Source organism: Phyllobates terribilis, unplaced genomic scaffold (assembly GCF_046119375.1).
Source record: "Phyllobates terribilis strain yellow unplaced genomic scaffold, ASM4611937v1 Scaffold_2__4_contigs__length_985480577, whole genome shotgun sequence".
Lineage (NCBI taxonomy): Eukaryota > Metazoa > Chordata > Amphibia > Anura > Dendrobatidae > Phyllobates > Phyllobates terribilis.
The window spans coordinates 15,054,609-15,072,659 of NW_027362762.1; the positions used below are offsets into that span (position 1 = coordinate 15,054,609).

An 18,051-nucleotide genomic window follows, 5' to 3' on the forward strand; every position below is an offset into this window, starting at 1 on the left:
CATAGAACACATTTATACGTCACTATGGGTGCCAGGAGGAAACATCAGCTCATTGCAAGCAAGAGGCCATTGTAAGATCAGTCTCTGGATATAGGGCACAGTCCATCCTTTCAACAGACTACAGTTCCTTATGGCTTGGGCAGAGTCCATGGTTGAGGGTGTAGGACCCTCCAACTGCACAAGCGTCCTTCATCCAGGAGAAAGGGCACAACAGCCATGGGCAGCATGGTGGCTCAGTGGTTAGCACTGTACGGTGGCTCAGTTGTTAGCACTGCAGACTTGCAGCACTGGGGTCCTGGGTTCAAATCCCACCAAGGACAACATCTGCAAGGCATTTGTATGTTCTCTCCATGTTTGCGTGGGTTTCCTCCCATACTCCAAAGACATAGTGATAGGGAATGTAGATTGTGAGCCCCAATGGGGACAGTGGTGATGATGTCTTTAAAGTGCTGCGGAATTAATGGCGCTAAATGAGTAAAATAAATAAATGAATAAACTCGAACAACAAACTGCTGACAACCATCTCGAGAGGTTGTCAGCTCCGCCCGCTGTAACTGACAACCAGCCCATGTATCCTGTCTGATTCACACACCTTATACTTGATCATTTCTGAGTTTCTGAACATATTCTTGTTATCTCCCCAGACTGATGAGTATATTCAGCCTTGGGAATAACTATAGCTACGGTGGTAATTAGCAGCGCCCCTGGGGATGGGAGGCCGGTACTGCACGAGTGTGTTACTGATATTAAAGCTCCTCATTCTCACTTGTGATCGGTCATTTCATTCACTGATGAGACATGAAATCACACGGAGGACCCTGTGGCCAGACTGGACCTGTGCCGGTGTGATCTGCCGGGCGGTGACCGATATGGTGGAGGAGACGACACATCCACTGGTGAGAGGCCAACGATTTTCTATACGTCGGGGGTCTTCTTATGTATCAAAGGGGGTCCCTAAACTAGATGCAACTGCTACCTCTGCACCCCCTATACCAGTGATAGCCCCGATTGTTGCTGTTAACCCTGTAAATGCTGTGGTTACACAATGACAGCGGCATTTAATGCTTGTGACACTTCCCAGGCATCCGATTCACCCTCATTGCTGCCATCTCGGTATTCCTATATAACTCAGCCTGTGGTTCGGCTTCAAAAGGAGCCTGTAATTTGTCCAATATGCTTCACTGCCATAGTTCTGAATTGTATTGAACGATCCCCCAAAAAAACGAATTAAAAATAAAATGTAAAGTAAGAAGTTTAAAAAACTTTAAAAAAAAAAAAAGTATAAAACTTTGAGTCCTCCCTCTTTTCTCAGTTTAAAATAAATGTATAAAATATAATAAATGTCTCAGTGTGTCCATAAAAATATGAAATACCAAAATATGAAATTGTTTAACCCATACAGAATAAAGAAAAAAAAATAAAAACACCAAAACTGCCCTCAGCACGCTCCAGCAAAAAAATGTGATAAAAAATTATAAAAATATCAGACGCATTCCAAGATGATAGCAATAAAAACGCCAGCTCGGCAGACAAATAGCAAGCCCGCGAGTGAGGACACAAAAACACGAAAGCACTAAAAACTGCCTGCATCCGCAAGGGGTTAAACATGGCACTGGGGGTGTCATCAGTGCTTAAAGGGGTTGTCCAGGACATTGATATTGATGGACTAGCCTTGGCAGCGCAATGGCCAGGCCTTCCATTTACTAGTCCCTATGTCATCAAAGAGGTGAGTGGCCATTTTGCTGGTTTCCCAAAAGTGAATCGCCATAAAATGTGACTTACCTCAAATTGATTCACTTATCTCTGGTGGAGGCCCCAGAATTTGAATTCCCATGGATCATAAGTTGATGGCATATCCAGGAATATCCTATCGATCTGCTGGTAATAATGCTCTTTCAAAGGCTATTCCAGCCAAACAGAGGATACTCACCCTCGCTGATTACCCACAGATCCCGTTCTGCCCCTTACCTGGTCCTCATTGGTCCTTTCTTCCAAGACTCATCTCGACGCACTGGAAATAACAAATGGAAAGTCAGCCGTTCATTATCTGCAGAGGTGGCCCACCTCAAGCGATTTCCAGTGTGTCGAGATGGGACCATGATGAAAGAGCTGTTTTAACTGCCTATTTCATGCTCTTTTACAAGCTGTTTTGAACTGCTGCTCTATCAAGAATTGACATTCAAGCTCTATTTACAAACAACCTTATAGTATGCGCTAGGGGAAAGGAGCAGCGTTTGTAGAACAGCTAGAGCAGCAGTTCAAAGCAGTTTGTAAAAGAGGCTGAACTAGGCAGCTAAAGCAGCTCTTTCAGCATGGCAGGAAGCAAAACTAAGGTAATGGAGTATATGACAAACAATCATAACTTTGAAAATTCTCATTATTATTAATAAAAATAAAAAAAAAACTTTAGCTACTTTCCAAGTATTTATTTTGTGAATCTAGTTTGTTATTCACAGTGGAGCTAAATCCATTATTTGCCATGTCATGAATATTTCTCTCCCTTCTTCCTTTGACTTTGGCTGCAGGAATAACCTGAAATAAATGGATCTTCTACCAGAGAACCAAACCTCACCCTTCCTCTACACAGAATTTGTCCTCCGAGGATTCCCCGGAGTTTCTTCGTTCCGGGAGCTTCTTGCCGTCCCGTTCTGCAGTGTCTACGTGTTGATCTTGTCTGGGAATCTGATCATTATGTACAGGGTCTGGGTGGAGAAGAGCTTGCAGTCCCCCATGTACCATCTCATCTGTCTCCTCTTTGCTGTGAACATCTCCTGTACCACCGCTATTGTCCCCAGCACTATGATGGCGCTGGTATGTGGAGTGGACCGCATCTCTCTAGGTGGCTGCCTCTTCCAGATGTTCTTCATGTACACCATGGTCATGTTTGAGTCCAATGTGCTGCTGTTGATGGCACTGGACCGCTACGTGGCAATCTGTAGACCTCTGCGTTATCATGACATCATGACCGGCCGCCTGATGCTCCATCTTTCCATCTTGAGCTTCGTTGAATGTAGCCTCATGGTTTCTCCTATAATCATTGTGGCCTCTTGGGTGGAGTTCTGTTTCTCCAACCTCATCCTGGACTTTGTATGTGAAAATATGGTTCTCCTGAACCTGGGCTGTGGGAACATCCACAACGTCCAATTTGTGGGTCTGATGGTGAGGATCCTGGTGACCGCCATGGACATCACTCTGCTCCTCGCGTCTTACTCCAGGATCCTCTACTCAGCCATGAAGATAGTGACGGGGAAGGCTCGCCACAAGACGCTCCACACCTGCGGGACTCACCTGTGCGTCGTGGTATTGAACTATTCCTGTGGTCTATTGTCATCCATCGCATACAGGATGCCGATCTCCATCGACCTCCAGAACCTCACCAGCGCCATATACTACCTCTTCCCAGCAACCGTCCATCCGCTTATATACGGCTACAGGGTGAAGGAGATCCGGGTGTGTCTGATAAAGTCCTGGCAGATGTGACCTGTAACAGTCTGAGATCTAGAAGAGGTTTCTGAAGGTTACGGCAGCGGCGGGATGTAGGAAGGCGACTGGTCAAAGAAATCACATAGAAGAAAATTTTATTTTTTTGCTTGTGTTACAGGGGTGAAATTTTATAAAAGTGACATATAGAGGTATATACAGCAATATATACAGAGATATATACAGAGATATATACAGAGATATATACAGAGATATATACAGAGGTATATACAGCAATATATACAGAGATATATACAGAGATATATACAGAGGTATATACAGCAATATATACAGAGATATATACAGAGATATATACAGAGGTATATACAGAGGTATATACAGATATACGGAGATATATACTGAGGTATATACAGATATACGGAGATATATACAGAGGTATATACAGCAATATATACAGAGATATATACAGAGGTATATACAGAGGTATATACAGATATACGGAGATATATACTGAGGTATATACAGATATACGGAGATATATACAGAGGTATATACAGATATACGGAGATATATACTGAGGTATATACAGATATACGGAGATATATACAGAGGTATATACAGATATACGGAGATATATACTGAGGTATATACAGATATACGGAGATATATACAGAGGTATATACAGCAATATATACAGAGATATATACAGAGATATATACAGAGGTATATACAGCAATATATACAGAGATATATACAGAGATATATACAGAGGTATATACAGAGGTATATACAGATATACAGAGATATATACTGAGGTATATACAGATATACGGAGATATATACAGAGGTATATACAGCAATATATACAGAGATATATACAGAGGTATATACAGATATACGGAGATATATACAGAGGTATATACAGATATACGGAGATATATACAGAGGTATATACAGCAATATATACAGAGATATATACAGAGGTATATACAGATATACGGAGATATATACAGAGGTATATACAGCAATATATACAGAGATATATACAGAGGTATATACAGATATACGGAGATATATACAGAGATATATACAGCAATATATACAGAGATATATACAGAGATATATACAGAGGTATATACAGATATACGGAGATATATACAGAGGTATATACAGCAATATATACAGAGATATATACAGAGGTATATACAGATATACGGAGATATATACAGAGGTATATACAGCAATATATACAGAGATATATACAGAGGTATATACAGATATACGGAGATATATACAGAGGTATATACAGCAATATATACAGAGATATATACAGAGGTATATACAGATATACAGAGGTATATACAGAGGTATATATAGATATACAGAGGGATATACAGAGATATATACAGCAGTATATACAGAGGGATATACAGAGGTATATGTAGAGGGATATACAGAGGTATATACAGAGGTATATAGAGATATACAGCGGTATATACAAATATACAGAGGTATATACAGATATACAGTGGTTTATACAGAGGGATATACAGAGGTATATATAGAGGGATATACAGATATACAGCGGTATATACAAATATACAGAGGTATATACAGATATACAGTGGTTTATACAGAGGGATATACAGAGGTATATATAGAGGGATATACAGAGGTATATACAGATATACAGCGGTATATACAAATATACAGAGGTATATACAGATATACAGCGGTTTATACAGAGGGATATACAGAGGTATATATAGAGGGATATACAGAGGTATATACAGATATACAGCGGTATATACAAATATACAGAGGTATATACAGATATACAGCAGTTTATACAGAGGGATATACAGAGGTATATACAGCGGTATATACAGATATACAGCGGTATATACAAATATACAGAGGTATATACAGATATACAGCGGTATATACAGAGGGATATACAGAGGTATATATAGAGGGATATACAGAGGTATATACAGAGGTATATACAGATATACAGCGGTTTATACAGAGGGATATACAGAGGTATATGTAGAGGGATATACAGAGGTATATACAGATATACGGAGATATATACTGAGGTATATACAGATATACGGAGATATATACTGAGGTATATACAGATATACGGAGATATATACAGAGGTATATACAGAGATATATACAGAGGTATATACAGCAATATATACAGAGATATATACAGAGATATATACAGAGGTATATACAGAGGTATATACAGATATACGGAGATATATACTGAGGTATATACAGATATACGGAGATATATACAGAGGTATATACAGCAATATATACAGAGATATATACAGAGGTATATACAGCAATATATACAGAGATATATACAGAGATATATACAGAGGTATATACAGAGGTATATACAGATATACAGAGATATATACTGAGGTATATACAGATATACGGAGATATATACAGAGGTATATACAGCAATATATACAGAGATATATACAGAGGTATATACAGATATACGGAGATATATACAGAGGTATATACAGATATACGGAGATATATACAGAGGTATATACAGCAATATATACAGAGATATATACAGAGGTATATACAGATATACGGAGATATATACAGAGGTATATACAGCAATATATACAGAGATATATACAGAGGTATATACAGATATACGGAGATATATACAGAGGTATATACAGCAATATATACAGAGATATATACAGAGATATATACAGAGGTATATACAGATATACGGAGATATATACAGAGGTATATACAGCAATATATACAGAGATATATACAGAGGTATATACAGATATACGGAGATATATACAGAGGTATATACAGCAATATATACAGAGATATATACAGAGGTATATACAGATATACGGAGATATATACAGAGGTATATACAGCAATATATACAGAGATATATACAGAGGTATATACAGATATACAGAGGTATATACAGAGGTATATATAGATATACAGAGGGATATACAGAGATATATGTAGAGGGATATACAGAGGTATATACAGAGGTATATAGAGATATACAGCGGTATATACAAATATACAGAGGTATATACAGATATACAGTGGTTTATACAGAGGGATATACAGAGGTATATATAGAGGGATATACAGAGGTATATACAGAGGTATATACAGATATACAGCGGTATATACAAATATACAGAGGTATATACAGATATACAGTGGTTTATACAGAGGGATATACAGAGGTATATATAGAGGGATATACAGATATACAGCGGTATATACAAATATACAGAGGTATATACAGATATACAGTGGTTTATACAGAGGGATATACAGAGGTATATACAGCGGTATATACAGATATACAGCGGTATATACAAATATACAGAGGTATATACAGATATACAGTGGTTTATACAGAGGGATATACAGAGGTATATATAGAGGGATATACAGAGGTATATACAGATATACAGCGGTATATACAAATATACAGAGGTATATACAGATATACAGCGGTTTATACAGAGGGATATACAGAGGTATATATAGAGGGATATACAGAGGTATATACAGATATACAGCGGTATATACAAATATACAGAGGTATATACAGATATACAGCAGTTTATACAGAGGGATATACAGAGGTATATACAGCGGTATATACAGATATACAGCGGTATATACAAATATACAGAGGTATATACAGATATACAGCGGTATATACAGAGGGATATACAGAGGTATATACAGAGGTATATACAGATATACAGCGGTTTATACAGAGGGATATACAGAGGTATATGTAGAGGGATATACAGAGGTATATACAGATATACGGAGATATATACTGAGGTATATACAGATATACGGAGATATATACAGAGGTATATACAGCAATATATACAGAGATATATACAGAGATATATACAGAGGTATATACAGAGGTATATACAGATATACGGAGATATATACTGAGGTATATACAGATATACGGAGATATATACAGAGGTATATACAGCAATATATACAGAGATATATACAGAGGTATATACAGCAATATATACAGAGATATATACAGAGGTATATACAGAGGTATATACAGATATACAGAGATATATACTGAGGTATATACAGATATACGGAGATATATACAGAGGTATATACAGCAATATATACAGAGATATATACAGAGGTATATACAGATATACGGAGATATATACAGAGGTATATACAGATATACGGAGATATATACAGAGGTATATACAGCAATATATACAGAGATATATACAGAGGTATATACAGATATACGGAGATATATACAGAGGTATATACAGCAATATATACAGAGATATATACAGAGGTATATACAGATATACGGAGATATATACAGAGTTATATACAGCAATATATACAGAGATATATACAGAGATATATACAGAGGTATATACAGATATACGGAGATATATACTGAGGTATATACAGATATACGGAGATATATACAGAGGTATATACAGCAATATATACAGAGATATATACAGAGGTATATACAGCAATATATACAGAGATATATACAGAGATATATACAGAGGTATATACAGAGGTATATACAGATATACAGAGATATATACTGAGGTATATACAGATATACGGAGATATATACAGAGGTATATACAGATATACGGAGATATATACAGAGGTATATACAGCAATATATACAGAGATATATACAGAGGTATATACAGATATACGGAGATATATACAGAGGTATATACAGCAATATATACAGAGATATATACAGAGGTATATACAGATATACGGAGATATATACAGAGGTATATACAGCAATATATACAGAGATATATACAGAGGTATATACAGATATACGGAGATATATACAGAGGTATATACAGCAATATATACAGAGATATATACAGAGGTATATACAGATATACGGAGATATATACAGAGGTATATACAGCAATATATACAGAGATATATACAGAGGTATATACAGATATACGGAGATATATACAGAGGTATATACAGATATACGGAGATATATACAGAGGTATATACAGCAATATATACAGAGATATATACAGAGGTATATACAGATATACAGAGGTATATACAGAGGTATATATAGATATACAGAGGGATATACAGAGATATATACAGCAGTATATACAGAGGGATATACAGAGGTATATGTAGAGGGATATACAGAGGTATATACAGAGGTATATAGAGATATACAGCGGTATATACAAATATACAGAGGTATATACAGATATACAGTGGTTTATACAGAGGGATATACAGAGGTATATATAGAGGGATATACAGAGGTATATACAGATATACAGCGGTATATACAAATATACAGAGGTATATACAGATATACAGCGGTTTATACAGAGGGATATACAGAGGTATATATAGAGGGATATACAGAGGTATATACAGATATACAGCGGTATATACAAATATACAGAGGTATATACAGATATACAGCAGTTTATACAGAGGGATATACAGAGGTATATACAGCGGTATATACAGATATACAGCGGTATATACAAATATACAGAGGTATATACAGATATACAGTGGTTTATACAGAGGGATATACAGAGGTATATATAGAGGGATATACAGAGGTATATACAGATATACAGCGGTATATACAAATATACAGAGGTATATACAGATATACAGCGGTTTATACAGAGGGATATACAGAGGTATATATAGAGGGATATACAGAGGTATATACAGATATACAGCGGTATATACAAATATACAGAGGTATATACAGATATACAGCAGTTTATACAGAGGGATATACAGAGGTATATACAGCGGTATATACAGATATACAGCGGTATATACAAATATACAGAGGTATATACAGATATACAGTGGTTTATACAGAGGGATATACAGAGGTATATATAGAGGGATATACAGAGGTATATACAGATATACAGCGGTATATACAAATATACAGAGGTATATACAGATATACAGTGGTTTATACAGAGGGATATACAGCGGTTTATACAGAGGGATATACAGAGGTATATACAGATATACAGCGGTATATACAAATATACAGAGGTATATACAGATATACAGCGGTATATACAGAGGGATATACAGAGGTATATATAGAGGGATATACAGAGGTATATACAGAGGTATATACAGATATACAGCGGTTTATACAGAGGGATATACAGAGGTATATGTAGAGGGATATACAGAGGTATATACAGAGGTATATAGAGATATACAGCGGTATATACAAATATACAGAGGTATATACAGATATACAGCGGTTTATACAGAGGGATATACAGAGGTATATATAGAGGGATATACAGAGGTATATACAGAGGTATATACAGATATACAGCGGTTTATGCAGAGGGATATACAGAGGGATATACAGAGGTATGTACAGATAACAGATATACAGTGGGTACGGAAAGTATTCAGACCCCTTTACATTTTTCACTCTTTGTTTCATTGCAGTCATTTGGTAAATTGTAAAAAGTTCATTTTTTTTCTCAGTAAAGTCCACTCTGCGCCCCATCTTCACTGAAAAAAACAGAAATGTAGAAATTTTTGCAAATTTATTAAAAAATAAAAACTGAAATCTCCCATGGTCTGCATTCTCTTTTTTGTGAACACACAATTTTAATCTTTGCTTCTTGTACCTTGGAAAATAAAAATGCACTTTTTTTGGACTTTTTCTGGATTTTTGTGCTTTCTCTACTGCAGACACATATATCACAGACGTCTCCTGACAGAGTATCACAAAATCCTGTAATCTCGTACCACACATCTCAGGACATGGAAGACCAAGAGAAGAGGTAAAGAAATGTCTGTGATCAGATATCCATCAGATATTGGGAATTAAAAAGTGATAACAAAAAGAGAAGAAATGGTTCTGGTTTTGTAATAAGGGGAATGTTCTGCTACAGATTCTGGATTATCAGATGACGCCTCATATAATGGTCAGTGCATTTTTTGATCCTTTGCTTTATTTATGGTGTAATGATCCTGATCTACATCCTAATGCCCCAATACATGAAAGTCAGCCCAACCCTCAGATCTCAGTGTGACTGGTCATCTGCCCAATGTGCACGGGGGCCTCCCGACAAATCACCGATGGGTGACGTCAGGGAGAAAAGGATCGGACTCTGTGACATTTCAACACCCAAGCTTTGTATTCTCAAAGAAGATAAGCAGTTGACGCGCCCCCTGGGCCGTGGGGATACCCGGAGCCGGGCCTTGTAGATGCTGGGGGTTGTAGTCACCGTGGCGGCGATCCGGTCCGTGACCCAGGGCGGTCAAACCAAGGGGGTAGTCTATGTGTATAGATGTTAATGTCCGACTACGCCACCTGTGGATTGCGGTTATCGGTAACCGCCGCTGCGGAGCGGTCCACTGAAGCTGGTGGAATGTGCAGCAAGTGTAGTATAACTCCCCACAGGAGGAGTGGAGCTTCAGGGCAGCGCGTGTGAATGATGGTGGTTGTGCAGGGCGTCCCAGTGCAGTTAGTGCTGGCGCGATAGGAAACACGGAGACAAGGTGGTGCAGTCCCAGGGTCTTTACTCACAGTTATTAGCTTCCAAGTTACAGACGTCAAGGCAACTTCCCACGTCGTGCTGTGCGTACTCAGTGAGGGGCTCAGTCCACCCTCAGGTATTTCCAGAGCACTTCTCAGGACCCCGTTCTGTGTACCTTCCTCTGGCCTCTTCCTGCACCTCACACCCAGCTCCACTTCTATCCGGTACCCTCGGGCCTAGGCGGGCGACATATGTTCTGTCCCCTGGTCCTATGTGGACACCTTCTTAGGGCCACTGGTGTGGATTATGGTTGCAGCACGTTAGACACTGTAACCGCCGGTTTCTAGCTGAGCCTTCAATGTTTCTCCACTAGTTGAGGGATCCGGTTCCCTGTTCTGGCCTGACCCCCCTACCTCCTGGTAGCAGCGGGCATACGGGTGGCCTTCCGCACGGCCCGTACCCCTAGGGTCCCTTCTCTCCTTGTTCCTGGAGCCATCCTGCTCCCTCTTTCCTCTCCTTCCTCCTTCAGGCTCAGGCCTCCTGACTAGGCCCGCCTGTGGAGCAGAGCTCATACAGAGCCTCTGCTCCCTGTCACTTCTCCTCAGACTTAACTGAACCGAACTGAACTAAGAGGGCTACTCTCTTTTATATCTCTCACTATGTGCTCCCCTTAACTACTTCCTCCACCCATACCCACTACATAGTTCCCCCTAACTAGGTGGTTCCCCCCATTCCAGCCAGGGATCAGGGACAGTTGTGCTCTCCCTTAGGAGCATTGTCGCCCTGTCCCCTGGAAATGTGGTGTAGTGAATGCAAGTGTCAGGGTCCTGAGTAGTGCTGAGTGATACCTTCCGATATCAGGAAATATCGGATCGGATTGGATCGGGCCGATACCCAAAAAGTATCAGATATCGCCGATTCCGATACCGGAAATCAATGCAAGTCAATGGGACACAAATATCGGAATGAAAATAAACCCTTTCTTTCCTTGTAGGTTAATTCTACATGAAGGAAAACAGCTAACAATAATGTAGAATGTATTACATGAAAAGCCGGCAATTCATCAGCGGCATACACCGGTACCCGACAATTTATAACAGAAAGAATAGAGCTTCACACATAGATTAGATAGATAGAAACATGTCAGTCACATATATATGAAGTACAGTGACAGTGTTGGTTACTGTACTTGTCATTTAGTGTAAAGGATTTATTAAAAAAAATATTAGTGTTTTCATGCACCGTCTCTTTAAAAAAGCCGGCCGGCAATTCAGCATCTGTACCCGACAATTTACAACAGAAAGAATAGAGAATCACACATAGATTAGATAGATAGAAACATGTCAGTCACATATATATGAAGTACAGTGATAGTGTTGGTTACTGTACTTGTCATTTAGTGTAAAGGATTTATTAAAAAAAATATTAGTGTTTTCATGCACCGACTCTTTAAAAAAGCCGGCCGGCAATTCAGCATCTGTACCCGACAATTTAGAATAGAAGGAATAGAGAATCACACATAGATTAGATAGATAGAAACATGTCAGTCACATATATATGAAGTACAGTGATAGTGTTGGTTACTGTACTTGTCATTTAGTGTAAAGGATTTATTAAAAAAAATATTAGTGTTTTCATGCACCGACTCTTTAAAAAAGCCGGCCGGCAATTCAGCATCTGTACCCGACAATTTAGAATAGAAGGAATAGAGAATCACACATAGATTAGATAGATAGAAACATGTCAGTCACATATATAAGAAGTACAGTGACAGTGTTGGTTACTGTACTTGTCATTTAGTGTAAAGGATTTATTTTAAAAAAAAATTGGCGTGGGGTTCCCCGTAATTTTAGTCTCTAGCGGAGGTTAAGCAGATGGCTGGGGCAGATGTTTGAAGCCTGGGAAGGGGGTAATACCCACGGAGCTTCCCAGGCTACTAATATCAGCCCCCAGCTGAATACCTAGCCTTTACTAGCTATTAAAATGGGGGACCCCCCCAAAAAATGACGTGGGGTCCCCTCTATTTTAATAGCTAGCAAAGGCTAGGCAGACAGCTGGAGGCTGATATTAATAGCCCAGGAAGGGAGCCATGAATATTGGCCCCCTCCCAGGCTAGAAACACCAGCCGTCAGCCGCCCCAGAAATGGCGCATCCATGGGATGCGCCAATTCTGGCACTTAGCCTCGCTCTTCCCACTGCCCTGTAGCGGTGGCAGTGGGGTAACAGGGTTGGGGTTGATGTCAGCTTATAATGCCAGCTGACATCAAGCCCAGGTTAGTAATGGAGAGGCGTCTATAAGACACCCCCATTACTAACCCCATAGTGAAAGTTCAAAAAAAACACAAACACCCAGAATAAAGTCCTTTAATTGAAATAAAGACACAATTCTTTATTGTTCTAAATTAAACCATACTTACCGTCACGCCCATTCCAGCTGAAGCCAACGATCTCCTGCAATAAAAGAAAAATAATAAAGCAACCTCATCCTTACCTTTCCATGGTTCCCAGGACAGCTTCAGCTCTGCTACATTCACATGACAGGCTGGATCGCAGCAGAACGCTGCCATCCAGCCTGTCAACCCGCAGACACTGAGAAGCGCAGGCATGCTTGCGCTCCTCAGTGTCTGGCTGTGACGGCATCCAGATGAGCTGACAATGAACTCAGCTCACCTCATGCACGTCACTGACAGCGTGGGAGAATTCTCCTGCGCATGCAGTGAGCGTGAGAAACTCGGCTCATCGGGATGCCGTCACAGTCAGACACTGAGGAGCGCAAGCATGCCTGCGCTTCTCAGTGTCTGCGGGATGACAGGCTGGATGGCAGCGTTCTCCTGCGGTCCAGCCTGTTATGTGAATGTAGCAGAGCTCAAGCTGTCCTGGGAACCATGGAAAGGTAAGGATGATGTTGCTTTATTATTTTTCTTTTATTGCAGGAGATCGTTGGCTTCAGCTGGAATGGGCGTGATGGTAAGTATGGTTTAATTTAGAACAATAAAGAATTGTGTGTTTATTTCAATTAAAGGACTTTATTCTGGGTGTTGTGTTTTTTTTTAAATACTTTACTAGAAATTCATGGCGGTCATGTCTAATATTGGCGTGACCCCATGAATTTCAGGCTTAGGGCCAGCGATAATACCAAGCTGGCCCTAACCCCTTTATTACCCAGTGAGCCACCGCACCAGGGCCCTGCATGAGTTGGGTACAGCGCCAGAAGATGGCGCTTCTATGAACGCGCCATTTTCCGGGGCGGCTGCGGACTGCAATTTGCAGCGGGGGGGGGGCAGAAAGCTTGGGCCTCCCTGCGCTGCAGATTCCATCCCCCAGCTGCCTAGTTGTACCTGGCTGGACACAAAAATAAGGCGAAGCCCCACGTATTTTTTTTTTAAATTATTTCATGAAATTCATGAAATAATTAAGAAAAAAAGGGCTTCTCTATATTGTTGTGTCCAACCAGGTACAAATAGGCATCTGGTGGTTGGGGGCAGCCCGTTCCTGCCTGCTGTACCTGGCTGGACACAAATATAGGGCGAAGCCCCACATCAATTTTTTTTTAATTATTTCATGAATTTCATGAAATAATTTTAAAAAAAAAATACGTGGGGCTTCGCCCTATTTTTGTGTCCAGCCAGGTACAACTAGGCAGCTGGGAGCTGGAATCCGCAGCGCAGGGAGGCCCAAGCTTTCTGCCCCCCCCCCCACTGCAAATTGCAGTCCGCAGCCACCCCGGAAAATGGCGCGTTCATAGAAGCGCCATCTTCTGGCGCTGTACCCAACTCATGCAGGGCCCAGGTGCGGTGGCTCACTGGGTAATAAAGGGGTTAGGGCCAGCTTGGTATTATCGCTGGCCCTAAGCCTGAAATTCATGGGGTCACGCCAATATTAGACATGACCGCCATGAATTTCTAGTAAAGTATTTTAAAAAAAACACAACACCCAGAATAAAGTCCTTTAATTGAAATAAACACACAATTCTTTATTGTTGTAAATTAAACCATACTTACCATCACGCCCATTCCAGCTGAAGCCAACGATCTCCTGCAATAAAAGAAAAATAATAAACCAACATCATCCTTACCTTTCCATGGTTCCCAGGACAGCTCCAGCTCTGCTACATCGAGATGACAGGCTGGATCGCAGCAAAAAGCTGCCATCCAGCCTGTCATCCCGCGGACACTGAGAAGCGCAGGCATGCTTGCGCTCCTCAGTGTCTGACTGTGACGGCATCCAGATGAGCCGAGTCTCTCACGCTCACCGCATGCGCAGGAGAATTCTCCCACGCTGTCAGTGACGTGCATGAGCTGAGCTGAGTTCATTGTCGGCTCATCTGGATGCCGTCACAGCCAGACACTGAGGAGATCAAGCATGCCTGCGCTTCTCAGTGTGTGCGGGATGACAGGCTGGATGGCAGCTTTCTGCTGCGGTCCAGCCTGTCATGTGAATGTAGCAGATCTGGAGCCGTCCTGGGAACCATGGAAAGGTAAGGATGAGGTTGGTTTATTATTTTTCTTTTATTGCAGGAGATCGTTGGCTTCAGCTGGAATGGGCGTGATGGTAAGTATGGTTTAATTTACAACAATAAAGAATTGTATGTTTATTTCAATTAAAGGACTTTATTCTGGGTGTTGTGTTTTTTTTTTAAATAAAACCATTTTATTTAATTCTTAGTTTACTAAAAATAATAGTTACCTGTCCACGTTCCTGCGCTGATCTCCCATGCACAGCTGTCACATCTGGAGATGGTGACAGCTGTCATGGCTGCTGTAAGCTCACGCTGCCGGGAACACGTCCGCTCCCGGCAGCGGGAGCCCCTGACTGAGGTCACCGGAGTGCATTCAGGCAGCGCAGCTCCGGAGACCTCCTTTACGGCACTGCTGTACCGTGGGAATTTCTCACGGTACAACAGGGCCGTAAAGCAGCTAACCGGAGCAGCGCTGCCTGAACTCCGGCGAACCCGCTTATGCAATGACGGGGCTGCTTTACGGCCCCGTCATTCTAGCGGCGGCAGCGGTTCAGAGCGGTCACATTCTATGTGGCTGCTCTAAACTGAAGATCTTCGTGGGACACTCGTGGACTACTACGGAGGGGTAAGGATAAGGTTGTGGTTTATTATTTTATATTTTATTACAGGAGATTGATGGCTTCGGGGAATTAGGTGTCTACGTGAGTATAAGTGTAGTTTTTTATTTTTTACTTTATTTTAGGTGGCGATCGGCGGGGACAGGTAATGCATAAACTAATTTATTTTAGGTAACCACTGGCCACCAATGACATGTATTTAACATTTATTGGGGACCAAAAAAAACATGTATAGGGGCAAAAATAGCACATGGGGCAGTTTAAATAGCAGGATCAGGCTGATGGGAACTACTGCTCCCATCGAGCTGATCCTGCTGGCACGAGTGGACAGGGGACAGACATAGGCCGATGGGAGTAGTAGTGTCACATCGGCCTATGTCTGCCTGCACGCACACACCCCCCAGACATCGCACAGACACCCCACACATCCGCACACACTCGCAGACATCGCACAGACACCGCGCACATCCGCACACACTCGCAGACATCGCACAGACACCGCGCACACCGCTCACACACCCACAGACATCGCACAGACACCGCACACACCCGCAGACATCGTACAGACACCGCGCACACACTAATCATGACGGGCTGATGGTCTGGGAGGTGAGGATGCAGCACTGTGAGTTTATGCTCACCTCCCAGACCATCAGCCCGTCATGATTAGTGTGTGTGCGGTGTCTGTGCGATGTCTGTGGGTGTGTGAGCGGTGTGCGCTGGTCCTGTGCGGCCCTGGGAAAGTTCTTGTGAGTTCATGCAATGCAGTCAAGCATGAACTCACATGAACCCTCTGAGGGCACCGCGGCTACTTCAAATGAACAGCTGATCAGCATCACCTGATACCTCAGCTGTTCATTTGAAATAACCGGCGGGAAAGCGCAGCACAGAACGGGAAAGCCGGCGGTGAAGTCTTTTCACTGCCGGCTTCCCCGCCCGGGTCCTTCGCTCCTTGGTGCTGCGCTCCCCGCCCGGTCCTAACTTACGATCAGGATGGGGGGAGCGGAGGATTGGGGTGGGAGCCTGCGGGGAAGCAGTATGGGGCTGTGTGATTGTTTAAAAGCCGCCGGCTTTTAAACAATCAGGAGAATTCTCTCACGCTGGGATGGCATTCTAATGACAGGCTGGATCACAGCTGAGCGCAGCCATCCAGCTTGTCATCCTTCAGAGACACTGCAGAGCGCAGACATTATGGGAACTTCCAATTCCGGTATTCGATATTGTAAAAGTATCAGAATTAAGTATCGGAATTCCGATACCGCGAATATCGGCCGATACCCGATATTTGAGTATCGGAATGCTCAACACTAGTCCTGAGCCATACTCCTTCCTTACCTGAGAGTGAGATACCACACCTCTGGATGAGATGTGATACCTCTGTGGCGACCAAACCCTCAGGGGTGCCACACCCCCCCCCCCTGGTAAAACACAGCACGTCCGCGGGCTGGAATAGAGTAAAAGACAGGGTAAATTAGGACATGCAAAACTTTTAAGATGCATCCGCATATAAGACCATAAAACAATACTTCTTCCCTTTATGGGAGACACTTCTCATATTAAACACTATAAAACTTTTTCCACTTGTATAAAACTTTTCTTCTCACATATAAGGCATTTTTAATATAAACATTCTTCATACAAATATTATTACTATTCATTATATTGAGACTTTTCCTATAAAACATTTTCAAGTAAACTCTGTTTCACTGGCCACGGTGCAACTTGAGACCAGGTGTCCATTTTTGGTAAGGTGCAAACTTGCAAACACGAACATGAGGGACCCGTCCCAAACCCTCAACGGAGGCCCTGGGGTGGCTGCAGGGCTTAGATGATCCAGGCGCTGGACCTCGTCTTCGGCCACCTCCAACGGGTTTTTGTTCTGAGGTAGGTCTTTATAAAACCAATATTGGGCACCTCAAGAGGTGCAACT

The 18,051-nt window shown here is 41.4% G+C and overlaps 1 protein-coding gene across 1 annotated transcript; it reads left to right on the forward strand.

Annotated features, from left to right (window-relative positions):
* The first annotated feature begins 2,535 nt into the window (after positions 1–2,535).
* Positions 2,536–3,600, forward strand: LOC141248888 (olfactory receptor 52P1-like). Its single transcript, XM_073669489.1, has one exon. The coding sequence runs from the start codon at positions 2,542–2,544 to the stop codon at positions 3,478–3,480; it is 939 nt and encodes a 312-aa protein (XP_073525590.1). The 5' UTR covers positions 2,536–2,541; the 3' UTR covers positions 3,481–3,600.
* Positions 3,601–18,051: the final 14,451 nt, after the last annotated feature.

Excerpts from the sequence above, each read along its gene's own strand:
- LOC141248888 (XM_073669489.1), top strand. The coding sequence starts at position 2,542 with ATGGATCTTCTACCAGAGAACCAAACCTCACCCTTCCTCTACACAGAA.